This window comes from Panthera pardus, unplaced genomic scaffold (assembly GCF_024362965.1).
Source record: "Panthera pardus isolate Hobbes unplaced genomic scaffold, ASM2436296v1 HiC_scaffold_3, whole genome shotgun sequence".
Taxonomy (NCBI): Eukaryota; Metazoa; Chordata; class Mammalia; order Carnivora; family Felidae; genus Panthera; species Panthera pardus.
Genome location: NW_026526876.1, coordinates 500,983 through 526,407, shown reverse-complemented (window position 1 = coordinate 526,407; position 25,425 = coordinate 500,983). Strand labels below are relative to the sequence as shown.

Genomic DNA, 25,425 nt, shown 5'->3' with positions numbered 1-25,425 from the left:
GACTGTTCTTCGGAAACAATCCTGATCACTGAGAGCACCTGTTTCTATTGTTCTGCTCTCAAAAAATGGGGTTGTTTTAAAAGCAGAGCAATTGGGGACGCCTGGTTGTCTCTGTCAGTCAAGCGTCTGACTCTTGACTTCAGATCAGGTCATGACCTCCGGGTTTGTGAGACCGAGCCCCACATCGGGCTCTGCGCTGACAGTAGGGAGCCTGCTTACGATGCTCTCTCTCTCTCTCTCTCTCTCTCTGCCCCTACCCCACTCACACTCATGCTCGCTCTCTCTAAAAAAAAATAAAAAAAAAAAAAAAAAGGCGGAGCAATTAAGGCCAAAAACTGTAAAACAGAGATGTTCTCCTTGTGAGCAGTGATGAGAACCGTCACCAGTTGAGAAATGCTCACCAGCCACACGGGGTAAACTACACCTACTACCATTGAAACCTGTGAGCATCTGCCTAAAGAAAGAAAAACAAATCAAGGAACCAAAAAATACATCAATGAACAATAAAGAAAACCGCTGCATAATGTTTGTGTCCATCCCCGACAGCACCCCTTGAAGAGAGCCCGTGTGAGGCCAGGGAAGCGACAGCAACAGAGAACCCCACGCTGGTACCATAGCCACTGTGAGAGCAGAAAACATATACTGGTCTCTGCCCCGGGTTGCTGGCACAGAGCTCCCCAAACTCTTGTAACCTCCTAAGTGATAAGAGCGTGAGCATTAGGAGCAGCTTCTGTTCTAATGAGGTGACTCTCGGTGGGTTCCTGGAGGCGGGCTGGTTGCCAGAAAGACGGAGCCTCGATGAGAAGCTTGGAAGGTTCAGCTCCCTCCCCACGTACCTGTCTGGCCAGTCACCTGACCTGCCTCTCGCCTACAGGAGGGAGTGAGCAAATCAGAACCCAACCTGCAAAAACCTAGCTGCGATCCTAGCTCTCTAACGCTCACTTCCTCCCTAGATGTTGGTCTTTCTCTTGGGAAGTTCTGCCCTTCAGACACACGAGGGGATGCAGGACTAAGAGACAAATCAGGCACACAAATCTAGGCCAAACCAAACCTTGCATTTTCCAAGCCTTCCGCTGTTCCTCTTTGGCGATGATTTCCATGTCTTTGTCGTATATGTAGTCCTGACACAAAAAGCAGTAGATCCCTCCATACATGAGATCTATGGCTGCAAAGAGAATGGAGAGAAGAGATCAGATTTAATTACAAATGTACAGGTAATGCTTAAGGTCACAAATGAAACCCCTAAGTGTTTTAGACATTTCACTGTTTATACCATTTCCCTACTCTCGAATCATAGAACCCACCTGTTGCAAAATGATTGGTCCCTCCCATTCAGACCTCTATCCCAAGCATGTGGGGTGTATACTAAGCAGGTGTATTTTCCCCCGGAAGCTCCTATGAAGGGCTGAGGAACCCAAGAGAGGGGTCAACGTCCACATCTCACAAAGAACCTAACTCTAAAGTATCAGGACCTTCTGTCTTTTCTCTGAAAGAGTGGGGTTTTTTTATTTTTAAACACAGGGGAATTTTATTTATTTATCTTGTAATGTTTATTTATATTTGAGAGAGTGAGAGAGACAGAGTGCCTGTGGGGAGGGGCAGAGAGAAAAGGAGACAGAATGAGAAGCAGGCTCCAGGCTCTGAGCTGTCAGCACAGAGCCCAACATGGGGCCTGAACTCACAAACTGTGAGATCATGACCTGAGCTGAAGCCAGGCGCTCAACCAACTGAGCCACCCAGGCACCCCGAAAGAGTGGGATTTAAAACAAGGGAGAAATTTCATGGAGTACGATCAGCTCCTAAGGATTCTCAGCCACCTGACACATATATCTATATGTTTTACTATATCTAGAATTCCTACAGGATTACAAAAAGGAACACAACAGCTACCGGCCTACTCTCACTTCAAGGACAACTGTAAAATACGCTCTAACCAGAGAATCTTGACTTCCTGACCCACAGAGCTGACTGCTGCTCTCACGCATTTTCTCAACCACCTCATCTATAGAACCCGGCCCTTAGTTACTACATTAGAAAGTAAGATAAAGTCCTTTAAGCACCTGGAAGAAAGGTACTATCTCCACTCAACAGTTAAAAAGAATGTTTTTGGCTGAGATTCACCAAGATGTTTGAGAGGCAATGCAGCATGAAGGCTTTACAGATTTACAGAAACTGGTATTAATCCTAGCTCTGCCTTGTACCTTTATGGACCTCTGATAAATTACTCCACTTCTCTGAGCCTCAGTTTCCTCTTTGGTATAATGGTGATAGTAACAGCACTAACACCTCATAGGTTTGTGTGATAATTTTATAACGTCACAGTACACCTAGTATATGGTGTCTTATCTTCATAAATCACAGCTCTGATCACATTCCGTGCCTTAAGTTACTATGACACAGATCGGTAATACTCTGGTGGATCTCTGAAGTCCTCTGTAGCAGGTGTACGAAGGCTCAGTTTAAGAATCACAATCTACCCTCGCCCCTCCCCGCAAACTGACAAAATTCCTACAAATTCTTTGAAAGTGCCCATCAAAGCTTTGCGGACAGCTCGGTTCCTCCTCGGCACTTCGTATTCCTTGAATGGGAAAAGTTCCTGGTGTGGAGATACCAAAGCCAGAGACAGACTACAATGAGGTGGTACAGAAATTTTCAGGAAAGCAGAGACATTCGATACAAAATATGCCAGGGGTGCCTGGGTGGCTCAGTCAGTTGAGATTCCGCCTCTTGATTTCAGCTCAGGTCATGATCTCATACTTCGTGAGATCGACCCCATGTCAGGCTGTGCACGGACAGCATAGAGTCTGCTTGGGATTCTCTCCCCCTTTCTCTCCCCCACGTGCTCTCTCAGTCTCAAAATAAATAAATAAACATAAACAACCAAATAAAGTGCCAAGCATGCAACCAACAGCCCAACTACCAGCCTGGGGAAGGCATTTAAACATTTCAGCGTGTGTTCAACTCGTCCTAGACAAGGTCTTCTTCAAGGCACCTTTCCACACCCTTTCCACACCCTTCACTCACTGTGTAAAATGAATGAGGTCAGCTGGGGTGCCAAGACCACTCAGTGGGGGAAGAACAACCTTTTCAACAAATGGTGGTAGGATGACCAGAAATCCAAAAACAAAAGAATGAAGCTCAACCCTTACATCATATACAAAAATGAACTCCGAATGCATCAGCAACCTCAATAAAATGCTACAAGTATAAAACTAGTAGAAGAAAACATAGAGGCTAAGTCTTCATGACCTCAGATTTGGCAATGGACTCTTAGGTTTGACAACAAATTCACAAGCAACTAAAGAAAAAAATAGGTAAGTTGGACTTCATCAAAACTAGACCTTCTACACCAATGGACGTTATTAAGAAAGTGAAAAGACAACCCACAGAATAGGAGAAAATATCTGCAAATCACGTCTCTGCTAAGGATTTGCTATCCAGAAGATATATACATATATCTCCAAGGTGTGTGTGTGTATGTGTGTGTGTGTGTGTGTGTGTGTATTTCCAAAAAATATATATATACATACACACACACACACACACACATATCTCAGAAAGTACAACAAAGAGACAAACAGCTCAACCCAATTAAAAACATGAACAAGTGACTTGAATAGACAGTTCTCCAAAGAAGATATACGAAGGACCAAGAAGCACATGAAAAAATATTTACCATCACTGGTCATTAGGAAAATGCAAATCAAAGCCACAATTAGACACCACTTCACACCCATCATGGTGGCCAGAGTTATTAAAAAAAGAAAGAAAAGAAGTGTCGGTGAGCATGTGCAGAAACAGCAACACTCAGGCACTGCCGGCAGGAACGTAAAATGGTGCAGCCACTGTGGGCAAGTTTGGTGGCTCCACAAAAAAGTCAACACGGAAATATCCTGTGACACCGCTAATTCGCTCTGGCGAATCCGCTCTAGGTATACATCTTAAAAAAATGTAAACGTATGTCCACATAGAAACTTACACATGGATGTTCATCACAGCCTTATCATAAGGGCCCAAAGGTGGAAACAACCCAAATATCCATTAATGGATACAAACATAAGCAAAATATGGAAGGTCCACACAATGGAGTGTTACTCAAACATACAACGCACGGGCTACTGACACATGCAACGGCGTGGATCAGCCCTGGAAACGTGCTAAGAGAGAGAAGCTGGACACAAAGGGTCATGTACCGTTTAATTCCTGTTATGAAATATTCAGAATGGGCAAATCCAGAGAGACAAAAAGCAGATTAGCGAGTGCCAGGCGTTGGAGGGAGGAAAGAATTAGTTCCTGGAGGTGGGGTATTCTTGTGAGATGACGACGAGGTTGGAGAGTAGAGGGAGGGGTGGTGGTTGCACAACTGGTGAGTGACGAAAAGCCGCTGGATTGTATGCTTTCAAATGCTTCATTGTACATCGTGTGAGTTTCACCTCAACATAAAATTTAAAAGCCCAAAGCAACACCTCCCATCAAGGTAGCTCCCCCGGAAAATTATTTCATAGTCAAGATGAGGGTACACTGGCTTCCTTGGGAATTCCCAAAGCCAACAGCTCACAGAAGCACCGTGCATGCACCATGCAAGGTCCTTTTCTGTTTGGTCGCAGGGTAACCTCGAGAATGGAGGAAAAACACCGGCGATTCATAAGCGAACTGATATCCCACACCCACCAACACATGCTCTAACTCTTGAAAGACACACGCACACACAGAACAAAGCTAAAGGCATTACTTTTACACCTCTGTGGCTCATACAGACCAAATCTAAGTACCCTTGGACTCAGCACAAAACTAGACCTGCATGAAACTAGAAGGTACGAACACAAAGCAGCTCCGAGTCTGTCACCTGACTCTGCTGTACCCGCCCCACAGCTGGCTGGAATATTCCAACACCCAGTTTGGGACACCAACCCGGACAGGTGGAAGCATACCAGCAAAGCTGAGTGACTACCCCGAAAGAGGGGAAGTTCTCTTCCCTGAAGTGTGTATTTATCACACTGCATTAAGGCGACTTGATAGGGCAGGACCTCAGACTGCTGTCAGACCCTCCTCGTCCCATGCCACACTCGCCCGTCCCTCCACAAGACCTCCGACAATGGCCTTACTCTACCAATACTCTGTTTTTAAGTGCATCGTCCACAATATTCAGACAAGACTCAGTTTAGGCCTCCGTGCTACTCCAACGAAAACCTGGATGCCTGATGAGAACTTCAGGTCTCAACATCGTACTACCACATATCCCCTGGGAGGCAGAACGAGTGGGCCACCAGGAAGTCGAGGCCCCTCACTCCCCATACCACTGCTCAATCACTTTGCCCTTGAACATCCTGCGAAATACTCTGTATGAAAGGACGACCAGAGTATCGCCAGCCTAGAAGTTGCTCTGGAGATGACGGGCGGGAGCAGCAGTTGGGACGCACGGGGCGGAGGACGGGCAGGTGACCTCCTAAGTGGGGGAAACGGAGACCAAACCGCCAGGCAGGACCGGGGCTGCCCATCCCCGTTCTTCTCCTCCAGCACTTTGCCGCTTCGGCCTCGCTCTCCTGTGCCCGCCACCCTCCTGTCCACCTGGACACAGAAACTAATTCTAGCTTTTGGTTAAACACATACACGTGCAATCTCCAATACGTTCACGGACTCAAACGCAGCACAGAACTGGATCTCTCTCCGATTTCAAGGTTTTGTGTCTGAAAGCAAGCCTTCTAAAACTTACTCATTCCAGCAGAAGTAGAGAAGGAGTGTATCAATCAGGTTAAAAATGAACGCATTTCTGAAGTGATTTTTGTAGACGATCCTGCGTAACAATGTAACTCTTCAGATAGCTTTTTCAAGTGCAAATATCCTTCCAATTCTCCATAACCCTCTAACCACATGGAATCACAGCCCGGGCATAACAGCAGAGCCGCCTAAACGGGGCTGGTCGGAGAACAGATACGGCAGCATACTCCTCATTTGTACCGGTAAAAGCAAAGATGTACAGTAAGTGAGTACTACAGAGTTTGATCACATCCACACGGTCCTGACCAGTGTCTTTTGCCTCTGGTTACTCAATGTAAGAAGAGATCACGAACTACCTTGTTCCTCTGTGGACAGAGCTCATGACAGCACTATTAGGTCCATTAGTTCTCCTTCCAAAAAGGCCAACGAGCTCAATGTCACAACCTGAACCCCTAGCTCCAGGCACCCTTTTCACTCAGGCTCACTCTAAGTTGTTACTTACAAGTAAGTCCAGCAGAGAGGACTGAGTCCTTACGTTCCATTTCTACTACCTAAAAAGGCCTAAAAATACCTTTAACTGGCATTGCCGAGCCGCCGTGAAGTAATAATAGCTCTTTGGCCTGGACCTCGTGAAAGTGACTTTCTTAAGGCCAGCCGAAGAGCCTCCCCATCACTCAAGAGAAAACATCACACATACTAAAGGAGAGAGACACTTAACGAACACGGTCAGAAAAGAAAGCCAAGAGCAAAACGCCGCTTCGTGTAATTTCCAGACTGTGCGACAGCTTGAACCTGCAACCACACGAAACAATTGATCTTGCTGCCACGGTGCCGTCAGCCTTTTCGTGACTCTGTATTATCGAGAACCATGAAAATCCATCATAGGAAGCAATAAAAATCACTCAACTCCACGCTGGCGTTAATAACTAACATTGCAGGGTTCCTGTTTGGCTCAGTCGGTTAAGAGTCTGACTCCTGATCTCAGCTCAGGTCACCATCTCACGGCTGGTGGGTTCGAGCCCCACACCGGGCTCTGTGTTGATGGCACAGATATTAACATCCACTTGAGAGCCCCAAGGCCAGCTGGGTGCATAAGCCTGTTGAGTTCATCTGTTCATCCACTCGCCCGTGGAGTTGCACGAGGACTTCAGACAGGGCCCCGGATGAGCTGGGAGCCACGACTCAGGGAACAGCAGGCCGGGCAGTGGCCGTCCCCACACCAGGGACGCTATTCAGAAGGCGCCTTACCCAGGTTGTGCCGCTTGGACTTCGCGTGCTCGTGAATATGTTTCTTTGTGAAACAGCCAAAGAAGACACAGTGCAGGCAGGAGTGGAGCCTGTTCAGGTGGACACCACAGACGTGACAGACACACGACTTTGCCTGAAATTGAGAGAAGAGAGTTAAGAGCCAGCACACGGCACGACAGGCCTTCTTACCGAGAAAGCGGTCGAGCAAAGTGACCGATGTGGGGAAAGGAAATCACAGCATACCCTGTATGACCTGAGAGACCCTCCGTTAATCCTTTCAACTGCCCCAAAATGTACATTAGCTCATTTAGCTCAAAACTAGGTCCATGTAAAAAACCTTAGCCCAGGGGCACCTGGGTGGCTCATTCGGTTCAGCATCCAACTTCAGTTTGGGTCATGATCTCAAGAGGGGCAGGTTCAAGCCCCACGTCGGGCTCTGTGCTGACAGCTAAGAGCCTGGAGCCTGCTTCAGATTCTGTGTCTCCCTCTCTCTCTGCCTTTTCCCTGCTTGTGCTCTGTCTCTATCTCTCAAAAATAAACAAACGTTTTAAAAAAAAAAAAAAAGCTCATTTACCACGTAAAGCTTGAGGAGCCATCAAAGTCTTCGTGTTCTCCTCCTGAGTCCCGGCAGGGCACCCCAACCCTCTCAGCTCCTATCCCCACCCCAGCCCGGCGGCTCCAAGCCTAGTCACCCTTACCATGGATGTCACTGCGCGTTTGATATTCCAGGTCACAAGACCACAGCAAAGTTAGAAGCAATCAACCAACCAACACACAGGGACGTTGAGTCAAAGTGATACAGAAGAAGAAGAAAAAGAAACAGTTTGTTGCCAAGAACTAGACCACAGAAACCTAAAACTCTAATCTCAGCAATTGTGAGTAGGATTCTCATACACCCAACCACCCAAGAACGCCACTGCCTTCTCGCACAATATGACAACCACACCGTAGTCACTATAAACTCCCTGCAGATTATCAAATTCAATTTCCAACCTCCGAGACGGCAGCACGGAATACAAGTCTCTTCTGTTCTGACAGGTGGGCAGGAAGCAGGGAGACGGAGGAAAGTGGAAAATGAACAGGGTCCGGGGAAGGGAAGGTTACAACAGAAAGGGCTGCCCACACAAGCAATCCGTACTACCCGCCACATGCACTCTAGACCCTGGTGCCGGGGGTTTCAGAGGACTTAACCTCATTCAGTCCTCACAACCCTCCCACCCCCCAACCCACCCCGGGTGGGGGAAAGGCTTTAGGCTCTTCCGACACCCGAAGAAAGTTATTGTATATGCTTGTGACCATGGGGGTGGGGGACACAGGGAGAACGTGGACTAGGACGCGCCTACCCCGGCAGCCCCCTCACCCTGGAGGCAGCCTACTCCTAAGCTTCACTCTGCACACACAAGAAGAAGGCAAGTGCCAAGCCCAGGGGTGACAGGCTGTGCCTTCACCTAGAACAGAGGGTGTGGAGGGAGGAGAGGGTCTGGGGACTAGGCTCAAACCACATTTACTGTAAAACACGAACCACAGTTTTTACTTAGATGGAAGCTGCCTTATGGGCAGGGAGGGTGCACGGATGTAACTCCTTGAAGACAACAGAGCCTAGTGCCTGAAGCCCGAGGTCGGAAGACAAATTAGGTGAGCCAGAACCGTACGCACGCTGTGGCCGAATCGCAGACGTTTCTGCACGTCAGGTTCTCCGAATGCCCACCCAGCCGGGAGCTGGGGAGAGATCCAGATCCTGCCCAGGAACACGGGATGGAACAAGGCCCGAGGGGCATCCCGAGGACCACAGACCCACACCACTCTCAGGGTGCCAAGGCTGATCCATCACCTTTCAGCTGCTGGTAGTTTCATCTCTGGGCCCAAATGTAAACCTGATCGTTAAGGGGCGCCTGGATGGCTCAACCGGCTAAGCGTCCGACTTTGGCTCAGGTCAAGATCTCGAAGTTCGCGAGTTCGAGCCCCGCATCAGGCTCTGTGCTAACAGCTGAGTCTGCAGCCTTCTGATTCTGTGTCTCCCTCTCTCTCTCCCCTTCCGCGTTCACACTCAGTATCTCTCAAAAATAAACATTAAGAAATAAATAAATAAACCTGATCATTAAAACCGTATTTCTTCTTGGGGAAACAATCACTCTCAATGGTCAGTACTTATGTTTGTTAATACGAAGAAGCTACCTCTGAGAACCCCGTAAGGTTCGCCCCCAATGCACGACTTCCCAGTAACACCACCACGGACACGTGGGGCCTGGTAATTCTTTGCGTGTGTGCGGGAGGGTGTGGGGTGTTTCCTGGGCACCAAGGGATGGCCAGCGGCATCTCTGGTCTCTGCCCACGAGATCACAGGTGGCACCCTCCCGCCGGTTGAGAGCCACCAGCCTAAAGCAAGGCCACAGGACGCTGCGGTCTGTGTGGAAGACTTTTCTGAAGTGCCGTAGTAATACAGTTAGCAGTTGTATCATCTATTTATTCTTCCAGTGACAAATCGAAGAGATTAATTCACTGTAACTGCTTTCAGGAATACAGAGGACGTTTTTAAATTACATATACGATTATATTTGATGTAAACAAATGATATAGGTATCAAGGAAAATTCCCCGTTAGTTATAAATACTATAAGACAACAGATTCCTGGAGATTCTTAGTTACCACCACAAGCTAGAATCTGTCTGCCATTCGCTACAATTACAGATAGAAAGAAAAGGAAAGATTAAGAGGTATCCTTTATTTTTACCACTCAGGATATTTTAAAGGCATTATCATGATTTTAAAAAATTCCTCTAAGAACTTGAAACAGCAAATCCAATTCTATAGAACAAGAAAATTCAACAGTAGCATTGCCCTGAAAACATAAGCTTATCTGAATAATTACATAACTATCACACTTATTAATTTTCCCTTAAAACACACAAAAAGGTTGTTTTGGGTTTTTTTTAACGTTTATTATCGAGACAGAGCATGAGGATGGGAGGGGCAGACAGAGGAGGAGACACAGAATCCGAAGCAGGCTCCAGGCTCCGAGCTGTCAGCACAGAGCCCGACGTGGGGCTCGAACTCACATACCGCGAGATCATGAGCTGAGCCAAAGTCAGACACTCAACCGACTGAGCCACCCAGGCGCCCCTACACACAAACAGTTTTTAAAACAGATAAAAATTAAACTCTGAATTTTAAATGTAAAAATATGCCACCTGTTCTTTTGCAGAATTTCATGAAAGAAAAATCTACCTAAAGAAAAAGATCCTGGGGCGCCTGGGTGGCTCAGTCGGTTGAGCACCTGACTTCGGCTCAGGTCATGATCTCGCGGTGAGTTCGAGCCCCGCGTCGGGCTCTGTGCTGACTGCTCAGAGCCTGGAGCCTGTTTCAGATTCTGTGTCTCCCTCTCTCTCTGACCCTCCCCCGTTCATGCTCTGTCTCTCTCTGTCTCAAAAATAAATAAACGTTAAAAAAAAAAAAAAGAAAAAGAAAAAGATCTTAGCTGCACAAAAAGAAACCAGCAATTACAAAGAAGCAGATCAGCTCCAACTAAAAACACAGAAGGGGCGCCTGGGTGGCTCAGTCGGTTAAGCTTCTGACTTCAGCTCAGGTCACTATCTCGTGGCTTGTGGGTTCAAGCCCCGTTTGGGTTTAGTGCTGACAGCTGAGAACCTGGAGCCTGCTTCAGATTCTCTCTCTCTCTCTCTCTCTCTCTCTCTCTCTCTCTCTGTCCCTCCCTGCTTGTGGTCTCTCTCTCTCAAAAAGAAAAGAAAAGAAAAGAAAACAAACCCCACAAGTAAATAAACAGTTAAGCACACAGAAATTGATCATGTCCTGATACTATCAGGTCAGGGAAAAAAAAGCCTAAAATACAAATAAATACACACACATATTCAATATTCAGCTAAATCTCTTCATTTAAATAAAGTTCATGCTCAATACTTTTTTTTTTTTTTAAGTTTTATTTATTTTGAGAGAGAAAGTGTGTGCATGAATGGGGGAGGGGCAGAGAGAGGGAGGGAGGGAAGGAGCGGGAGAGAGAGAGAGGGGATAGAAAGAGAGGGAGAGAATCCCAAGCAGGCTCTGTGCTGTCAGCACCAACTAAGCCACCCAGGTTCCCTGCCCCCACCCCCCACCCCCCACCCCCACCACTCAATACTCCTTTTAAGGCAGCAAATCAGATTTTATTACACGGTGTGCCCCTGACATGTTCACCACTGATGTATGTCACAAATCTATTATCCATAAACACGAATGACTTTGCCACACACCCTGGCCATGAACAATTCTTGAACTGGCGTCTGAACATAAATGGACACCTTTTATAAGCCACTGACTCTAACACCAAGGGGATCAAGTGAGAAAGAATGGGAGCCAGCTTGAGGAATTCCCACTAGGCAATTCTGGTACAATTTGAACATAAAAATGAATACGAATGGATTACAGTGCACCTGGGTAGCTCAGTCAAACAACGGACTCTTGATCTAGGCTCAGTTCGTGATCTCAGTTTGTGAGATCGAGCCCTACACAGGGGTCTGTGTGAACAGGGTGGAGCCTGCTTGAGATTCTCTCCCTCCCTCTCTCTCAAAATAAATACTTGAAGAAAAAAAAATGGATTATACACTGAATAAGAAAGAATGCCCAAGTCCATTCTGATATTACTACATACACACACACACACACACACACACACACACACACAGTCTTAACAGACTTGTTCACAGGAGAACTCCCAACTAATCAATGTAGTAGGAAGGACAAAAATACAAATGCAGAATCTTCACTTTATAATCATCACGGTAATAACGGGTTCAGGCAAGAATCAGCCATGGATGCTAAAACCACAGGGCAGAAAAATACTGGGTCACTCACAATAGTTAGAAAGAAGAAGAAAGAGCCCAAATGTCCATTAAAGGATGAATGCATACACAAAATATTACATATACACAACGGAGTATTATTTGGCCATAAAAAAGAATGAAGTTCTGATACCTGCTACAACACGGATGAACCTTGAAAACATAACGCGAAGTGAGAGAAGTCAGACACAAAAGGTCACATATTGTGTGATTCCATTAATATAGAATGCTCAAAAGAGGTAAATCCAAAAAGACAGAACAGACATTAGAGGCGGCCAGGGGCTGGGGAGAGAGAGAGATTGGGGCACAGATGAAAGTGATTTGAAAGTTGGTAGAGATAGGATGGTGACTGTACAACATTATGAATACATTGAGTTCATTTTATTTTTTATTTTCAAATTTTCCATTTTATTTTACTTATTTACTTATTTTTTATTTTAAAGAGAGAGAGAGCGCACGCGTGCGCACAAGCAGGGGAGAGAGGATCCCAAGCAGGCGCCATGCTCAGCGTGGAGCCCAATGCAGGGCTCAATCCCGTGACCTGAGCTGAAATCAGGAATCAGACACTCAACTGAATGAGTCACCCAGGTGCCCCATGAATACTTCATTCTAAAGTGGTTATTTTTTAAGTTATGTGAATTTCAACTCAATTTAAAAAAGATACACTGTATACACTGTATGTTAGCCAACTTGACAAATTATATTTTTTATTTTTTTATTAAAAAATATTTTTTAATGTTTATCTTTATTTTTGAGACAGAGAGACACAGAGCATGATCAGGGGAGAGGCAGAGAGAGAGGCAGACACTGAATCAGAAGCAGGCTCCAGGCTCTGAGCTGTCAGCACAGAGCCCGATGCCGGGCTCGAACTCGTCAACTGTGAGATCATGACCTGAGCCGAAGTTGGACGCTCAACCGATTGAGCCACCCAGGCGCCCTGACAAATTATGTTTTGAAAAATACACTAAATGACTTACATATCTGTGTGTGCATGCCCGAGTACACATGTGGATGTGTGAACATATGTCTGTATATAAGTGTACTGGGGCACTAGATATTTAATTTCAAAGTATCACCCCAGAGATCACTTCTGTTAATTGAAAAGGCAAAAGAGAACTCTGGCCAACAAACACCACCTCATTCAAACCCTAACGTTCCCCAAAACAAACAACTGCTGAATCTAGACAGATGTGTATGATACTCATTTTAGTATTCTTGCTATTTCTGTAGGTTTCATATTTTTTAAAATAAATCAAGGGAAAACAACTATTAAATAATACATACCTTAAGACTCAATTAACTCCATTCCTAAGTTTAGGTATAAGAGAAATGGGAACTTACACATGACAGAAATACATGTATCAAGGACACGAAAAGACACATAAAAGAATATCGTAATGGTAATACCCCAAATGTGGAAATAATAACATATTCATCTGTAGCAAGAAGAATAAGCCGTGGTAGAGCCACTGAGTGGGTACCAGAGCAACGAAAAGGAATTCATGGTACATCCAGCAAGGGTACATCCTCACCACATGGTACATCCTCACATGGTACATTCATGGTACATCCTCACAACAGAGCACGGAGGCGGCTGGCCACAGAAAATTACATACTGCCTGCTACCGTCAAACAAAGTCCTAACGCCAGCAGAGGTGATTTCGTGGTCACGCATGGGTGGATAGTAGATTCTCCTGAGGGAGGAGGGTTGGGACCAGGAAGGGGATCAAAGGGGACACCTGGAGCGTTGGGTGTCAACTCTCCTCTGTGCGGCCAGGATACGAACATGTTCACTTCACAGAAATTCACCAAGGAGTATGCTTCTTCAAGAGGAGAAATAAAAAGGGGCCCCGGGTGGCTCAGTCGGTTGAGCGTCCAACTTCGGCTCAGGTCATGATCTTATGGCTTATGAGTTCGAGCCCCGCACCGGGCTCTGTGCTGATGTTTCAGAGCCCGGAGCCTGCTTCGGATTCTGTGTGTGTCTCTCTCTCTCTCAAGAATAAATAAAAAACATTAATATAATAAAAAAATTAAAATTAACAGGAATAAAAACCCATAATACAAAATAATAAACAGAGAGATAACATATATGGTTAAGCTGAGAAACACAAACCAGATACTATGAAATCTACAAGGAGAACCACATCAGGTGAGTGAACACTGGGGAAGTCAGAAAGGTCTGTATACAAGAGCAGAAAGCTCAATTCCATGGAATTCTATAGAACAAGTGTTTCTTACAAGGGGTGTGAACTCAGTTCATATGGAGTCAAGAGAATTAACTCAAAATGGGAAGCCCTGCCATCACTAAGAACAAGAAGGAAAAGCGTTTCCACATGGACCTAATTGCTTCCTCTGGGTGACCATTGTTCATGTGTGTAAAACCCAGGACACTCAACTGCAGGGCACCTACCAGTGAAGGCCTTTTATTGAGTTGATGGATTCAACAATTAAGAGACCAGTTCTCGGGGCACCTGGGTGGCTCAGTCAGTTGAGCATCCAACTTTGGCTCAGGTCATGATCTCACAGTTTGTGAGTTCAAGCCCCACGTCTGGCTCTGCTCTGGCAGTGCAGAGCCTGGCTGGGATGCTCTCTTTCTCTATCAAAATAAATAAATAAAGTAAAAATGTGGACACGTATCTACCTCATACAGCTATTACGAGGGTTAAAAGATTCGATGCTTTTCATGGACTGAGAACACTGCCCATAGGGTTTGTAAGGCTGACAGTGGCTCCCTAAAAGGTGTGTCCCTGTCTTAACCTCCAGAACCTGTGAATGTTACCTTAGTTCAAAAAAGTATTTTGCATATGTAATTAAGGGTCTTGAGATGAGATGATACCTGATGATCTGGGATGGCCCTAACTGCCATCCTGAGTGTCCTTGAAGGAGACGCACAAAGACCCCATACACAGGAAAGAAGGCAAGTTGAAAGAGGAGGCCAGAAACTGGAGGGGATGGGGCTGGGTCGGCCACGGGCCAGCAGTGGTTCCCCTGTCCCCAGAGCCCCCTGGAGGGGCGTGGTCCTGCCAACACCAGATTCTGGGATCCTGGCCTCCAGAACTTGTTCTAAACTAGTTTGTGGTCACTTGCTAAAGCAGCTGCAGGAAATAATACAGGGTTGACGTTAGCTATTATTATTCTAACTCCCGCAAAGGCTAGACACCCCTGCACCACACACCGGCCATCTGAGTGGGCCAGGGAGAGGCACAGGGACATCTGCTTTCTGGAACAGTTGGCTGCCACAGACGGCAGGTTTCCCCGATCAGCTGATCTTACAGCTTCCTGCCAGGGAGGCACTGCACACAGTCCTGGATCTGCAGAGCCAGAGGGATTCCGGACGCTGGTGGGGGATCCAGGAAACTCAACCTGGAATCTACTGCTCGTGGAGTCCTCGAAAAGATTTTTGTATGAAATCCCTTTCTCCTAGGAGTTACTTCAAGTAGATTCAGGAGCCCACAAGTAATCCTGAAACGCAACGGGGATTTTTATCAATAGGAGAAGCAGATAGGATCAATGATTTAACAGTTCTGTTTGCAGCTATAGGGATGGGGCTAGAGAGGACTGTGCTAGGCAAAATAAGCTGGAGAAAAACAAGTATCATAGGATTTCACTCAAGTGTGGAATTTAAGGAACAAAACAAACGAACAAAGGAAAAAAAAAAAAAGAGAAAACAAACCAACAAAGACTCCAAACTATAGATAACTAATGGTCCCCAGAGGGAAGGTGGCTGGGGGTGTGTTAAATGGGTGCTGGGGGTGGGGTGGGGCAAGGTGGCTCAGTAGGTTAAGTATCCAATTTCTGGCTCAGGTCATGATCTCACTGTTCATGAGTTGGGCCCAAGTCAGGCTCTGTGCTGACAGCTGGGAGCCGGGAGCCTGGAGCCTGCTTCGGTTTCTATGTCTCCCTCTTTCTCTGCCCCTTCCCTGCTCACACTTTGCCTCTCCCTGTCTCAAAAATAAACATTAAAAAATTTTAATTAAAAAAATAGGTGCCAGGGGTTAAGGAGGGCACTTAGGATGAGCACCGGGCGATGTACAGGTGTTGAATCACTGTATTTTACAACTGAAACGAATATTACAGTGTATGTTAATTAACTGGAATTTAAATAAAAACTCAAAGGGGCGCCTGGATGGCTCGGTCGGTTGAGCATCAAACTTCAGCTCAGCTCTGACCTCACCATTCATGCTGACAGCTCAGAGCCTGGAGCCTGCTTCGGATTCTGAGTCTCCCTCTCTCTCTGACCCTCCCCTGCTCACTCTCTGTCTCTCACTCTCACTCAAAAATAAACATTAAAAAAAAAATAAAAACTTAAAAAAAAAAAGTTCTGAGTTTACATAGTACAAGAAATGCACTGAAAGTCCATTCATTTGGCCCCAATATTAACAGCATTTCTTTGGATACCTTAATCTCTATTATCTCCTTTCTCACACCCTCCTCACTACCCCAAGAAGGATCGGAGGGGGCAGAAGGCGCATGGCCCTTTAAGTCAAATACAGGTGGACTCACCCATAGGATGACTCAGGTGTGCAGTGAATTTTGAGTCCAGCTTAAAGAAAACTACAAACAGGAGACAGCACCTTAAGAACTAATGCACACTTCACATATTACCCGTGACCGGAACTATTACTGGTCTATTAAAATCTGACAATTGTAAAGAAGGTATGTTTAATTGTTACGCATTCTCTTCAATGACTTTTTCAAGGGCTCAATATACTGTTTTACCATCACAGACTCTGATCTAAGCAAAGGGACAGGAAGACGCAACATTTTCTACATGAACTGAGGCACTAAAAGGCAAAGACGTAACTGAAATTAAACAATCTCCTCAAATTTCCCAGTCTCAGAAAGCAAGACTTGGGCCTTTGAATCTCAACTAAAATAGATTTAGTCCAACTCCTTCAAGGTACAAATGTGGCAGCGACATCACTGTGATAGAAGAAAACACATACTGTATTCTGGTCTTCCTTCAAAGTTCCAAGCACAGAGCTCCTAAACCCCTTGGAATGTTTAAGTGATGAGATTGAAAAGGGTGTTTTTGTTATTGAAACAAGTCCCTTTCAACCAGTAAGTTATCTTAATGAGGGGATAAAGCTCAGGGAGAGCCTCAGGGTGGGGTCTGGATGTTAGGGAACCAACAGTGTGATCAGAGGGCTGGAACTTTCAGTCCTATCCCAACCTCCACCAACAGGCCAATGATTTGATCAATCATGTCTGTGTAATGATTTGATCAACGCCTGCTTGATCGATCATACCTTAACTGATCGTTATGAATGAAGCCTTCATAAAAATGCTAACAGAAAGGGTTCAGAGGGCATGTGTGTTGACTGATGCACCCACGCACTGGGAGGGTGAAGCACCCTCCCCTGAGACCCTCCGGGGATCCAGGACCCTCGTGTGCCCAGGACCCTCCCGGACCCCATCCTAAGCACCTCTTCATCTGCACCCTTTGGACTATCTTCTAAAATAATCTAGTAAACATGAGTAAATGTTTCCCTGAGTTTTGTGAGCCATTTTAACAAATTACTGAACTCGAAGAAGGGGGTCCTAATCAGTTGCAAACAGGTGACAACGTGGGCTGGATATCAGGTCTGTGTTTTGCTGAGATTAGAGTATACTTGGGAACACTGGAAAACATTCCAGAACAAATTAAGGGGGAATATGAACTCCGCACTCAAACTAATCTAATTTGAAGGTTCAGACTTGATGTTCACTCTCAGTGCCCTTGGATAGATTAGGAGACTTACCTGCCAAGCCTACCTAAAAAAAATGTATCATGAGTAAAAAAAAAAAAAAGTGTATCACGAGTAACAAAACCAAAATGAATTTGTATATGAAAAAATGCTTTACAAAATATAAAATACTATGTAAATATAAAGTACTATCATCATAATGAGAAATCAGTGAACTTTTAAGGCACAATTAGGCAGTCAGAGGGTGTCAGGATGGAGTGTGGTTATGACAAAAGAATCTGATTATATTACAAATAAATGTATGCTATAACTCCAATGTAACTGGTGTGGGGCAAGTTGCCTAAATAACTCGGAAATGAGTGGAGAGTGTGAAACTATAGCCCAAAGGAGCCATAGCTAACCCTAACGATGCTTCTCAAAGGTGGGGGGGGGGGGGGGGAGGCAGATTAACAATTCTGAAACCACTATTAAAGGGGAAAAATTTCCCTCTACCGTTTAAGATTCTTCCAGCTGGTCTAAGATTTAAATCGACACGAGACATATTAACAGAAGGAAAAAAAATTCACTTATGTGCACACGGAGACCCAATACTGAAATTAAGACCCAAAGAAATGAAAAAAGACTGGTAGTTTTTATACTTTTTAGACAAAGAAACAATAAATCTGAGAGGAATTGACAGGACAAAAACTTATGTTCCGGAACTTCAATTAAGAAGGAATTCCACACAGAATCTGGGCTGGGGTAGTAAATTGGTAAAAAGTAACAAAGGTTGTTCAGCCTTTTTGGTTCTAAATTCCCCACCTCTGACCATAAAGATGTCTCTTTAGCTCCTGGTACAAAGAGGGTACCTTTCGACATGGAAGATTTATTTCCTGCTTTCTGGAGACAAAGGAGGATCAGAATGTTCTTGCATAGGTGGTTTTTAAGGAACTTTTAATTAAAAATAAACAATATGCCAAAGTGTCACATTTGGGGGTGGCCTACCCTTGCCCCCTATACATGTACACTGAAATTAAACAGATAAGTACACGGATGGTTGGTAACTTCCTATGTTGGACAGAGAAGTTACAGATAAGTGAGAGGAGAAGACTATAATGACCCATGTGGTACTGGATTAGAGTTGGGAGACATCACTACAAACTCAACTATAGTTTACTAGGAGTGGAGGTGAATAACCACAGACTCGTGTGTACGTGAATTAGTGTATGCCAGCCAATTCAGAGCTGTTTCTTAGCTCTGTCCCCCGAGGGCTGAGAAGCCACAACATTGGTACCAACAAGCACAGCCACTGCCCAAACCATATATTCTAATTCTATTCTCCAATAAAAGGAACTAGGACTCCTTGGAGAAATGGCAGATTCTAAGACCGGGGCGCAAAATATACAACATAAGCCTAGAAAGTCTGACGGTACCAGAAAGGTTGTCCTCAAAAACCACCACCAACCGACCAAAAATTGGTGAGGGTATGTCAAAGTGACACAGAAGACAACCGGAAGAACTCTCACTGGCTAAAGCTGGAACAGCCTGAGCAACAAAACAGAGCACTGGATTATAACCCATAGTATAAAACATCCCTGAGTCCATACTGATACACGTGGTGGAATAAATACTAAAGGAACGAGAAAGTACAACTATTTCCTATATAAAATTTCCAAATAATTTCTATAGATATTCTGGCCTCAAGGAGGCATCCACTCCTCAAGTGGACATGTGCAGAGTGACTCTGTTCCAAAGAGGACAGTAGGGAGGGCTGTCTCCTTCTCCTCCTCTGAAAGGAGGGAAGGAGCCACTTCACAGAAGAGCAGCCTGACAGCCCTGTGGTCAAGTTCACCACCAACAGTGTTAAGTCATGTTGACCGCATCACCTCTGACAGAACCTGGTCTTCCCCAAACCTGTAACCACAACCAAGAACCATGAGAAAAACATCAGACAAGCCCCAATCGAGGGGCATCCTAGAAGATACCTGAGCAATATGCCCCCAAAACTGCAAAGGTCATCAAACACAAGGACCGTCTGAGCAGACGTCACAAGCCAGAGGAGCCTAAGGAGACATGACAACTAAATGTACTGTGGGATCCTGGGTGGGATTCTGAGAAAGAAAAAGGAGATCAGGGAAAAATTAATGAGATCTGAATAAAGTATGATTTCTAGTTAGTAACAACCTATCAAGCTTGGTCATTAGTCGTGACAAATTGTACCATGGCAACTAAGATGTTAACAATCAGGGACATGGGAGGGGGGGAATCTGAATAAAATAGGCGGATTACATCACAGATGATATATATCAATGTTGGTATCCTGATTGTTAATATTTTATTATAGTTTGCAAGATATTACCTTTGGGGGCAACTAGGTAAAGGGTACAGGGACCTCTCTGTATTATTTTTCACAACGGCATGGCAATCTACAAGCATCTCAAAAGGAAAATTTTTTTCTGCTTTGGATCTTTTACTTGCAATGACTTGTCCCCCGCTTCGTAGGAATTGTATAGTGTTTTGTTGTTAAGGATTTGAAAGATCCACGGCATCGATAAATAAAGCAAAAGTGAATTCCTCAAAGCAATAAAATTTGAAAAGAAAAAACTTTACTTAAAAAAAAAACATATCCAACAAATGAACTGAACTTAAAAAGTTCAAAAACAAAGGGCTTAGTGGCTTTCTCACCATCACGTTTAAGTGCCTGGCTGAGTCAGTGAGGACTAATCTGTTTCACTGGTGGGGCCAGCGCCCGGTTTATGACCTCCCAGTGTGTCCTGTCACCCCATGTAGTCTGTCTAAGCCAGTAACAGCAGAACTGTTATTCCCCAATGATGATTTCTATTAAAAAGTTCAAGTACTAGAGATTCACTCGGATCTCAGACTCAGGACTAAAGCAGCACTGATGAAGAGAGGACCAGTGTTGAGTCCTACAGCACATCTTTTCCTAAAACACAGGGCAAAAGTACCACTCAAGATAAGTAAGACCATTTCCTACCTCCTGAGCCACACTTCTACAACGCTGACTGTAAGAGCTACTCTCATTGTAAGCAAGTGTCCACAGGCTAACAATCTATATTGTTGCTTTGTAAAGATTCAAAATGAAAGGGCACTCCACTTTTACTCTAAAAACTACTACCCTCAACTTTTGCTGCACATTGTTTTTGTATGTTTCCTTTTAGCTACCTCCCTCCCCATTTTTTTCCATAAACAAAAGTGCACTTTTAATTTTTTAAAAAAATTTTAATGTTTATTTATTTTTGAGAGACAGAGCGTGAGCAGGGGAGGAGCAGAGAAAGAGGGAGACACAGAATCCAAAGCAGGCTCCAGGCTCCAAGCTGTCAGCACAGAGTGCAACGCAGGGTTCAAACTCACAAATCACTGAGATCATGACCTGAGCCTAAGTCAGCGGCATATCTGCCTGAGCCACCCAGGCGCCCCAAAATGCACTTTTTTACCCGCATCTCAGGTTTGATGTCAAGTAGACAAATCACGTTTCAGTACCTCAGCAAACAAAAACATAAAAATGTCTTGCCTAAGATTATTCCTTCTTTAAACGGATTACCAGGTTTAAGTTTTACAAATTCTTAGTAAATTCTCCAAATTGAAAGCTTGAAAAAATGGGGAAAATACACAACGCTATTTCCACTCAATGGAATATTAACTGCATGGCTCAATAGATTTATGGGTAACAAGTGAAAAACGGAACCAAGATACACAGCATGTATATTTACATAAATAAAAACATGCAGCTTTGCTTTATATGTACACACGTGTTTATAATTTTTAAAAAATTTGAAAGATCCAGGCATCAAACATACTGTCTGGAGCCAGAAATGACTCACCTTACATATTCAATAAGCCCAGAAGGTGTTTTATTTTTACACATTAAGAACATGTTCACATGGTCACTTCTGTTTTTTTAAAATACACAGATTCATGAATTTTAACCTTCCTCAGTAAAACTTACCAACAATTAAGCATCTAGAATTATTTACGCATTCTTTTATATATGTTCAGGCTCTAACTACCCTATGTGTAGGAACTATCATTAGGCATCCACAAATACTCTAAAAATTTAAAGCAGATATTTATTATCTTACTATGTGATACCTACTATTTAACGAGTTTTGACAATTCTGATTTTAATTCCTCAAGATAGAAACCCAGGGCTCCGAGTTGACTCTGGACTGAAGAGAAAATGAGAGGTCTAACAATTAGGGAATCATTCCACTTTCTTCCAGAGGGTACCTATTCCACATCTAAATGGTGGTGTGAAAGACCACAAATGTAGAAACAGAACAAATGACAGGTGTTTTCATTTGCTAGGTAAGTTTCCTTCTCTCCAGCCTCTTTCTCAAACAAAATATTTCCCTAAGAATTTCTACCCCAAAGAGCTGGTTGCTCTAGGCCCCAAATTTTGTGCCTCGGAAGCCTTCCAAAGCAGTTTCCTGTCCAGATTACTGACCAAATTAAACCAGAATCCATAATAATCCAAAATACTCACAGTATGTTTGACAACTCTTCTTCCCTTGTGGCAAAGTATATTTGATAAGAGAATTTACTACAGCTACAAAGAGGGCTGTGTTTTGAGGACAAGCGGCTGGAAAATTTTAGTCACAGAAGTCGTTCAAAAAAGAGAGGGGTCTTTAAAAAATATTACCTGTTCTCCCAAGGGTCCATGTATTCAAAATAAAACATAGACTATGTTAAGTCATAATAACCAGCAGCACTGTAAATTCTTGATGTTTTTATTGCCAGTTTCTTTTTCACACACAAAAACCCTAACGGTAAGACATGTGCTATATTTAACACATGCCAGAAATGCAGAGGCCACTGTGGTAGCACTGAGTCCTGAATGGTGGGAACAGTTTTTACATTCCGTAGTAGGTAAGTCTTACGGCAAACCAAGCCGAAATTGGATAGAAAGTTATCAAATCTGATCATGTTCTTCTCACTCTGTGCCTATCAAAAGAAGAATCAAAGTTGGATACAAAAACCATTAACGCTTCTACTTAAAGTTCTAACTCTCTTTTCATCCAGGGCTGCGTTTCTATGGTTACGCTGCAGCTGCGACTTCAACCTCAAAAGGCACTTTATTTACAAATATTATAACTTAAATTGAAATATTTTAGTAGGAAACTTCATATTGTTAAAATCAAAAATATACTAAGCCTACAGATCTGCTGAGAATCCCACACAAACAGACAAATGTGTATTGTTCATTGCTAATAATGGTCTGGGTTAAAGGATTTGTCAAACCAACTCTTCCTTGGCTGGGCCACTAGAGAGTGCTAGAAATGCAGTTATATAGGACCCAAAAGATACAAAATACCGCCCCCCCCCCCCCCCAAGTCTGGAGCATAAAAGATGAAGGACATTAAGATTCCTCGCTGGTATACTACCAAAAAGTATTGCCAACACTGACAGATCTGAAGTTTGAGAGTATTTATCACCACCTCTTACCTGTCTGTAGCTCGAGTTCTTACTAGTGAACAACAAACAAAGATGTGCTTCAACAGCTTTCAAACTAAGCAGCTGACATTAAAGGTTAATCCAAAACACAGTGAGCGCGCGCACACACACACACACACACACACACACACACACAGTGATTCCTTCCTTTAGGAAATGAGACAAAGTTAATGATGTGTTAAACTGGACTGTTAAACAAAAATTTTTTGTTAAAATATTACAGGGGTGGGGCGAGAGAGAAGAAAAAAGCAAAAAGCAGGGGATTCCTTACTTAATCCAATATGGAGAAGAATCTTACAGAGATCATATAAACCCCAACCAATGAACTAATATGCGGCGGTAACAATACAATCACCTGAACACCGATGGTTTCAACCAGGCTATTTTTTTAAAAGCATATAATTCCATTAGCAAGAATCTCACTCTGATCCTAATAGAAATCATTTCCGATTTTAGTTCATTCTCAGAGGTAATGCTTCCCAACACCGTTACTGTTAAAAAGAAATAAAACCGGTGCTTAACATTCCCTACAATCTCAGGGGATGTTAGTTCCCCCTCCCCCCCCCACCACACCAAAAAGCTATTCAAGGTGGAACCTAATACACCTCCCAACCTTCCTAATATGCAAAATCGCGTCACGCTGTACCAAGGTTTATTCAGATAAGAATGCCGTTATTTTCCGATTTCCAAATCATTAATAAGCCTAACAGGACATACATCTGAAAAATATAACGCTAAAAATGTAATTTCTTCAACATGTCACTGGAGGCGATCAGTTTCTGACTAAAGCCTCTTAACGAGAAGGCACGCCACTCTCCCACCTTCCCAAAAGACCGATCTTTTCTTGTAAATCCATTCCTCCGTAGCTACAAGCGGTTCTCCAAACCACAACCGTGCTGATAACGAAGTGGCTCTCCCGGATATAGGTCTGAACACTGGCTTGACTTGCTCCATTCCCAACGGTCATCCCCTCCACCCACGTCCAAATCTGAAATGAGGCGGGGCGTTGCCATTTCCCTACAGTCGTTCCTGCGGACCCGGGAGCCGGTGAGGTGTTTTGCCCAGGCACCAAGACAATTGTAGCTTCACCCTAACAACTCCCGATCCCGACACGTGGTTCCGTTTCCCTGACCCAGGTAAGCTTTGATGCACACTCCTTCTAGAGCCCAAAATGGTGGCAAGCAGCTGGCCCACAGCAGGCCACCCAACAGTCCCCGGAGTCTTTGTCCCTTTTTAGTTTTGTCTTACGTTTTCTTCACTGCCCCCACCCCCCCCCCGAACCCTCCCCCGCCCTGGAAGATTCCCGGGTGAGGCCCAGCGCTGGAACGTGGGACACCTGCTTCCTAGGGACCAAGCTTCCACCGCAACCCTGGAAGAGAAAACCTCCCGGTTCCCAGATCTGCACTCACCCACCCCCGGAACTGGACACGCCCCAAACCCCGCCCCTGCTCCGTCCCCACCCGCGCAGCGGAGGGGCGGAGGAAGGTGGGGGAGGGGAAAAGAGGGCGCGGGAGGGAGGGGGCGGAGGGAGGATGGGGGGGAATTGGAAAGGAGAAGCGGCCTACCCCCCCCCCCCCCCCCGCCTGCGAACGCCGCCCAAAGGGGTCGGCAAGAAACTAGCAAGCCCTCCCTTCCTTCTCTTCGCCCCCAACAGGGCCCAAAAGCTCGCCGGGCAGCGCTGCAGCACGAGGGGTCTCCTCCGGCCCCCAGCGCAGCCCGCAGTTTCCCGGGGGGAGAGGGGGTCGCACCTTGCGCTTGCGGGCCTCCGCCGTGCCGCTCCACACGAAGCACTGGTAGATGGCCCGCAGGTTCTGCTTCCAGTTGTCCACCTTGAAGCTGCTCAGGTGCGAACAGCCCGGCGGCGTCACCACCAGCTCCGCGTCCATGGCCTCGCTCTCCGGCTCCGGCCGGGAGACCATGGGGGGCAAGGCCCGGCCGCGCGCGGGGGGCGGCGAGGGGGACGAGGACGACGCCAGCGCGACGCGGGGGGCTGCTCGGCGGCGCGCCCCGGCCGGCGGGAGACGGGCGCCGGGAACAAAGCGCGGGCGGCCGCGGGGCCGGCGGACAAAGACCCGGCTGCGCGGACGCCAAGGGGGAGGCGGTGGCCAGCCAGGCGCCGCCCGCGCAGCGCTCGCCCGGTTCGCGGAGCGCGGCGCGGGGCGGGGCGCGGAGGCCGCAGGCGGAGGTTACGTCATCCCCCGCCGGGCGCGGGCGCCGCACTGCGCAGGCTCGGGCCGCTCCCGGGCCCGCCCCGCCGCCCCTCCGCCTCCCGAGCCCGCAGGCTCCGGGGTAGTCCGCGCCAGAGTGAACGGCGGGGCACGGAGCCGACGGTGGCCGGCCCCCCGCCTACACCCCGGCTCGCAGGTCTCCCCGCAGCGCCAGCGGTGGTTGTCGTTAGCTGTCAGCCCAGGCCGCCTGGTTCAGAGCTGCCTCTGGCCAAGCTGGCCACTTGCCACTCCCGGTCTCCCAAGGAGAACTAGGGAGGAGGG

General features: G+C 45.7%; 1 protein-coding gene across 1 annotated transcript in view; it reads right to left on the bottom strand.

The window, feature by feature from the left end:
- USP22 (ubiquitin specific peptidase 22) overlaps positions 1 to 25,086 on the bottom strand; it is a 45,059-nt gene extending 19,973 nt beyond the window's left edge. Inside the window, exons 1-3 of the mRNA XM_053892240.1 lie at positions 24,685 to 25,086; positions 6,967 to 7,099; positions 1,052 to 1,165 (exon numbers count right to left, since the gene is read on the bottom strand). Coding sequence (XP_053748215.1) covers positions 1,052 to 1,165; positions 6,967 to 7,099; positions 24,685 to 24,855 — 418 coding nt within the window. The 5' untranslated portion in view covers positions 24,856 to 25,086. The remainder of the gene's footprint in view (positions 1 to 1,051; positions 1,166 to 6,966; positions 7,100 to 24,684) is intronic.
- Positions 25,087 to 25,425: the final 339 nt, after the last annotated feature.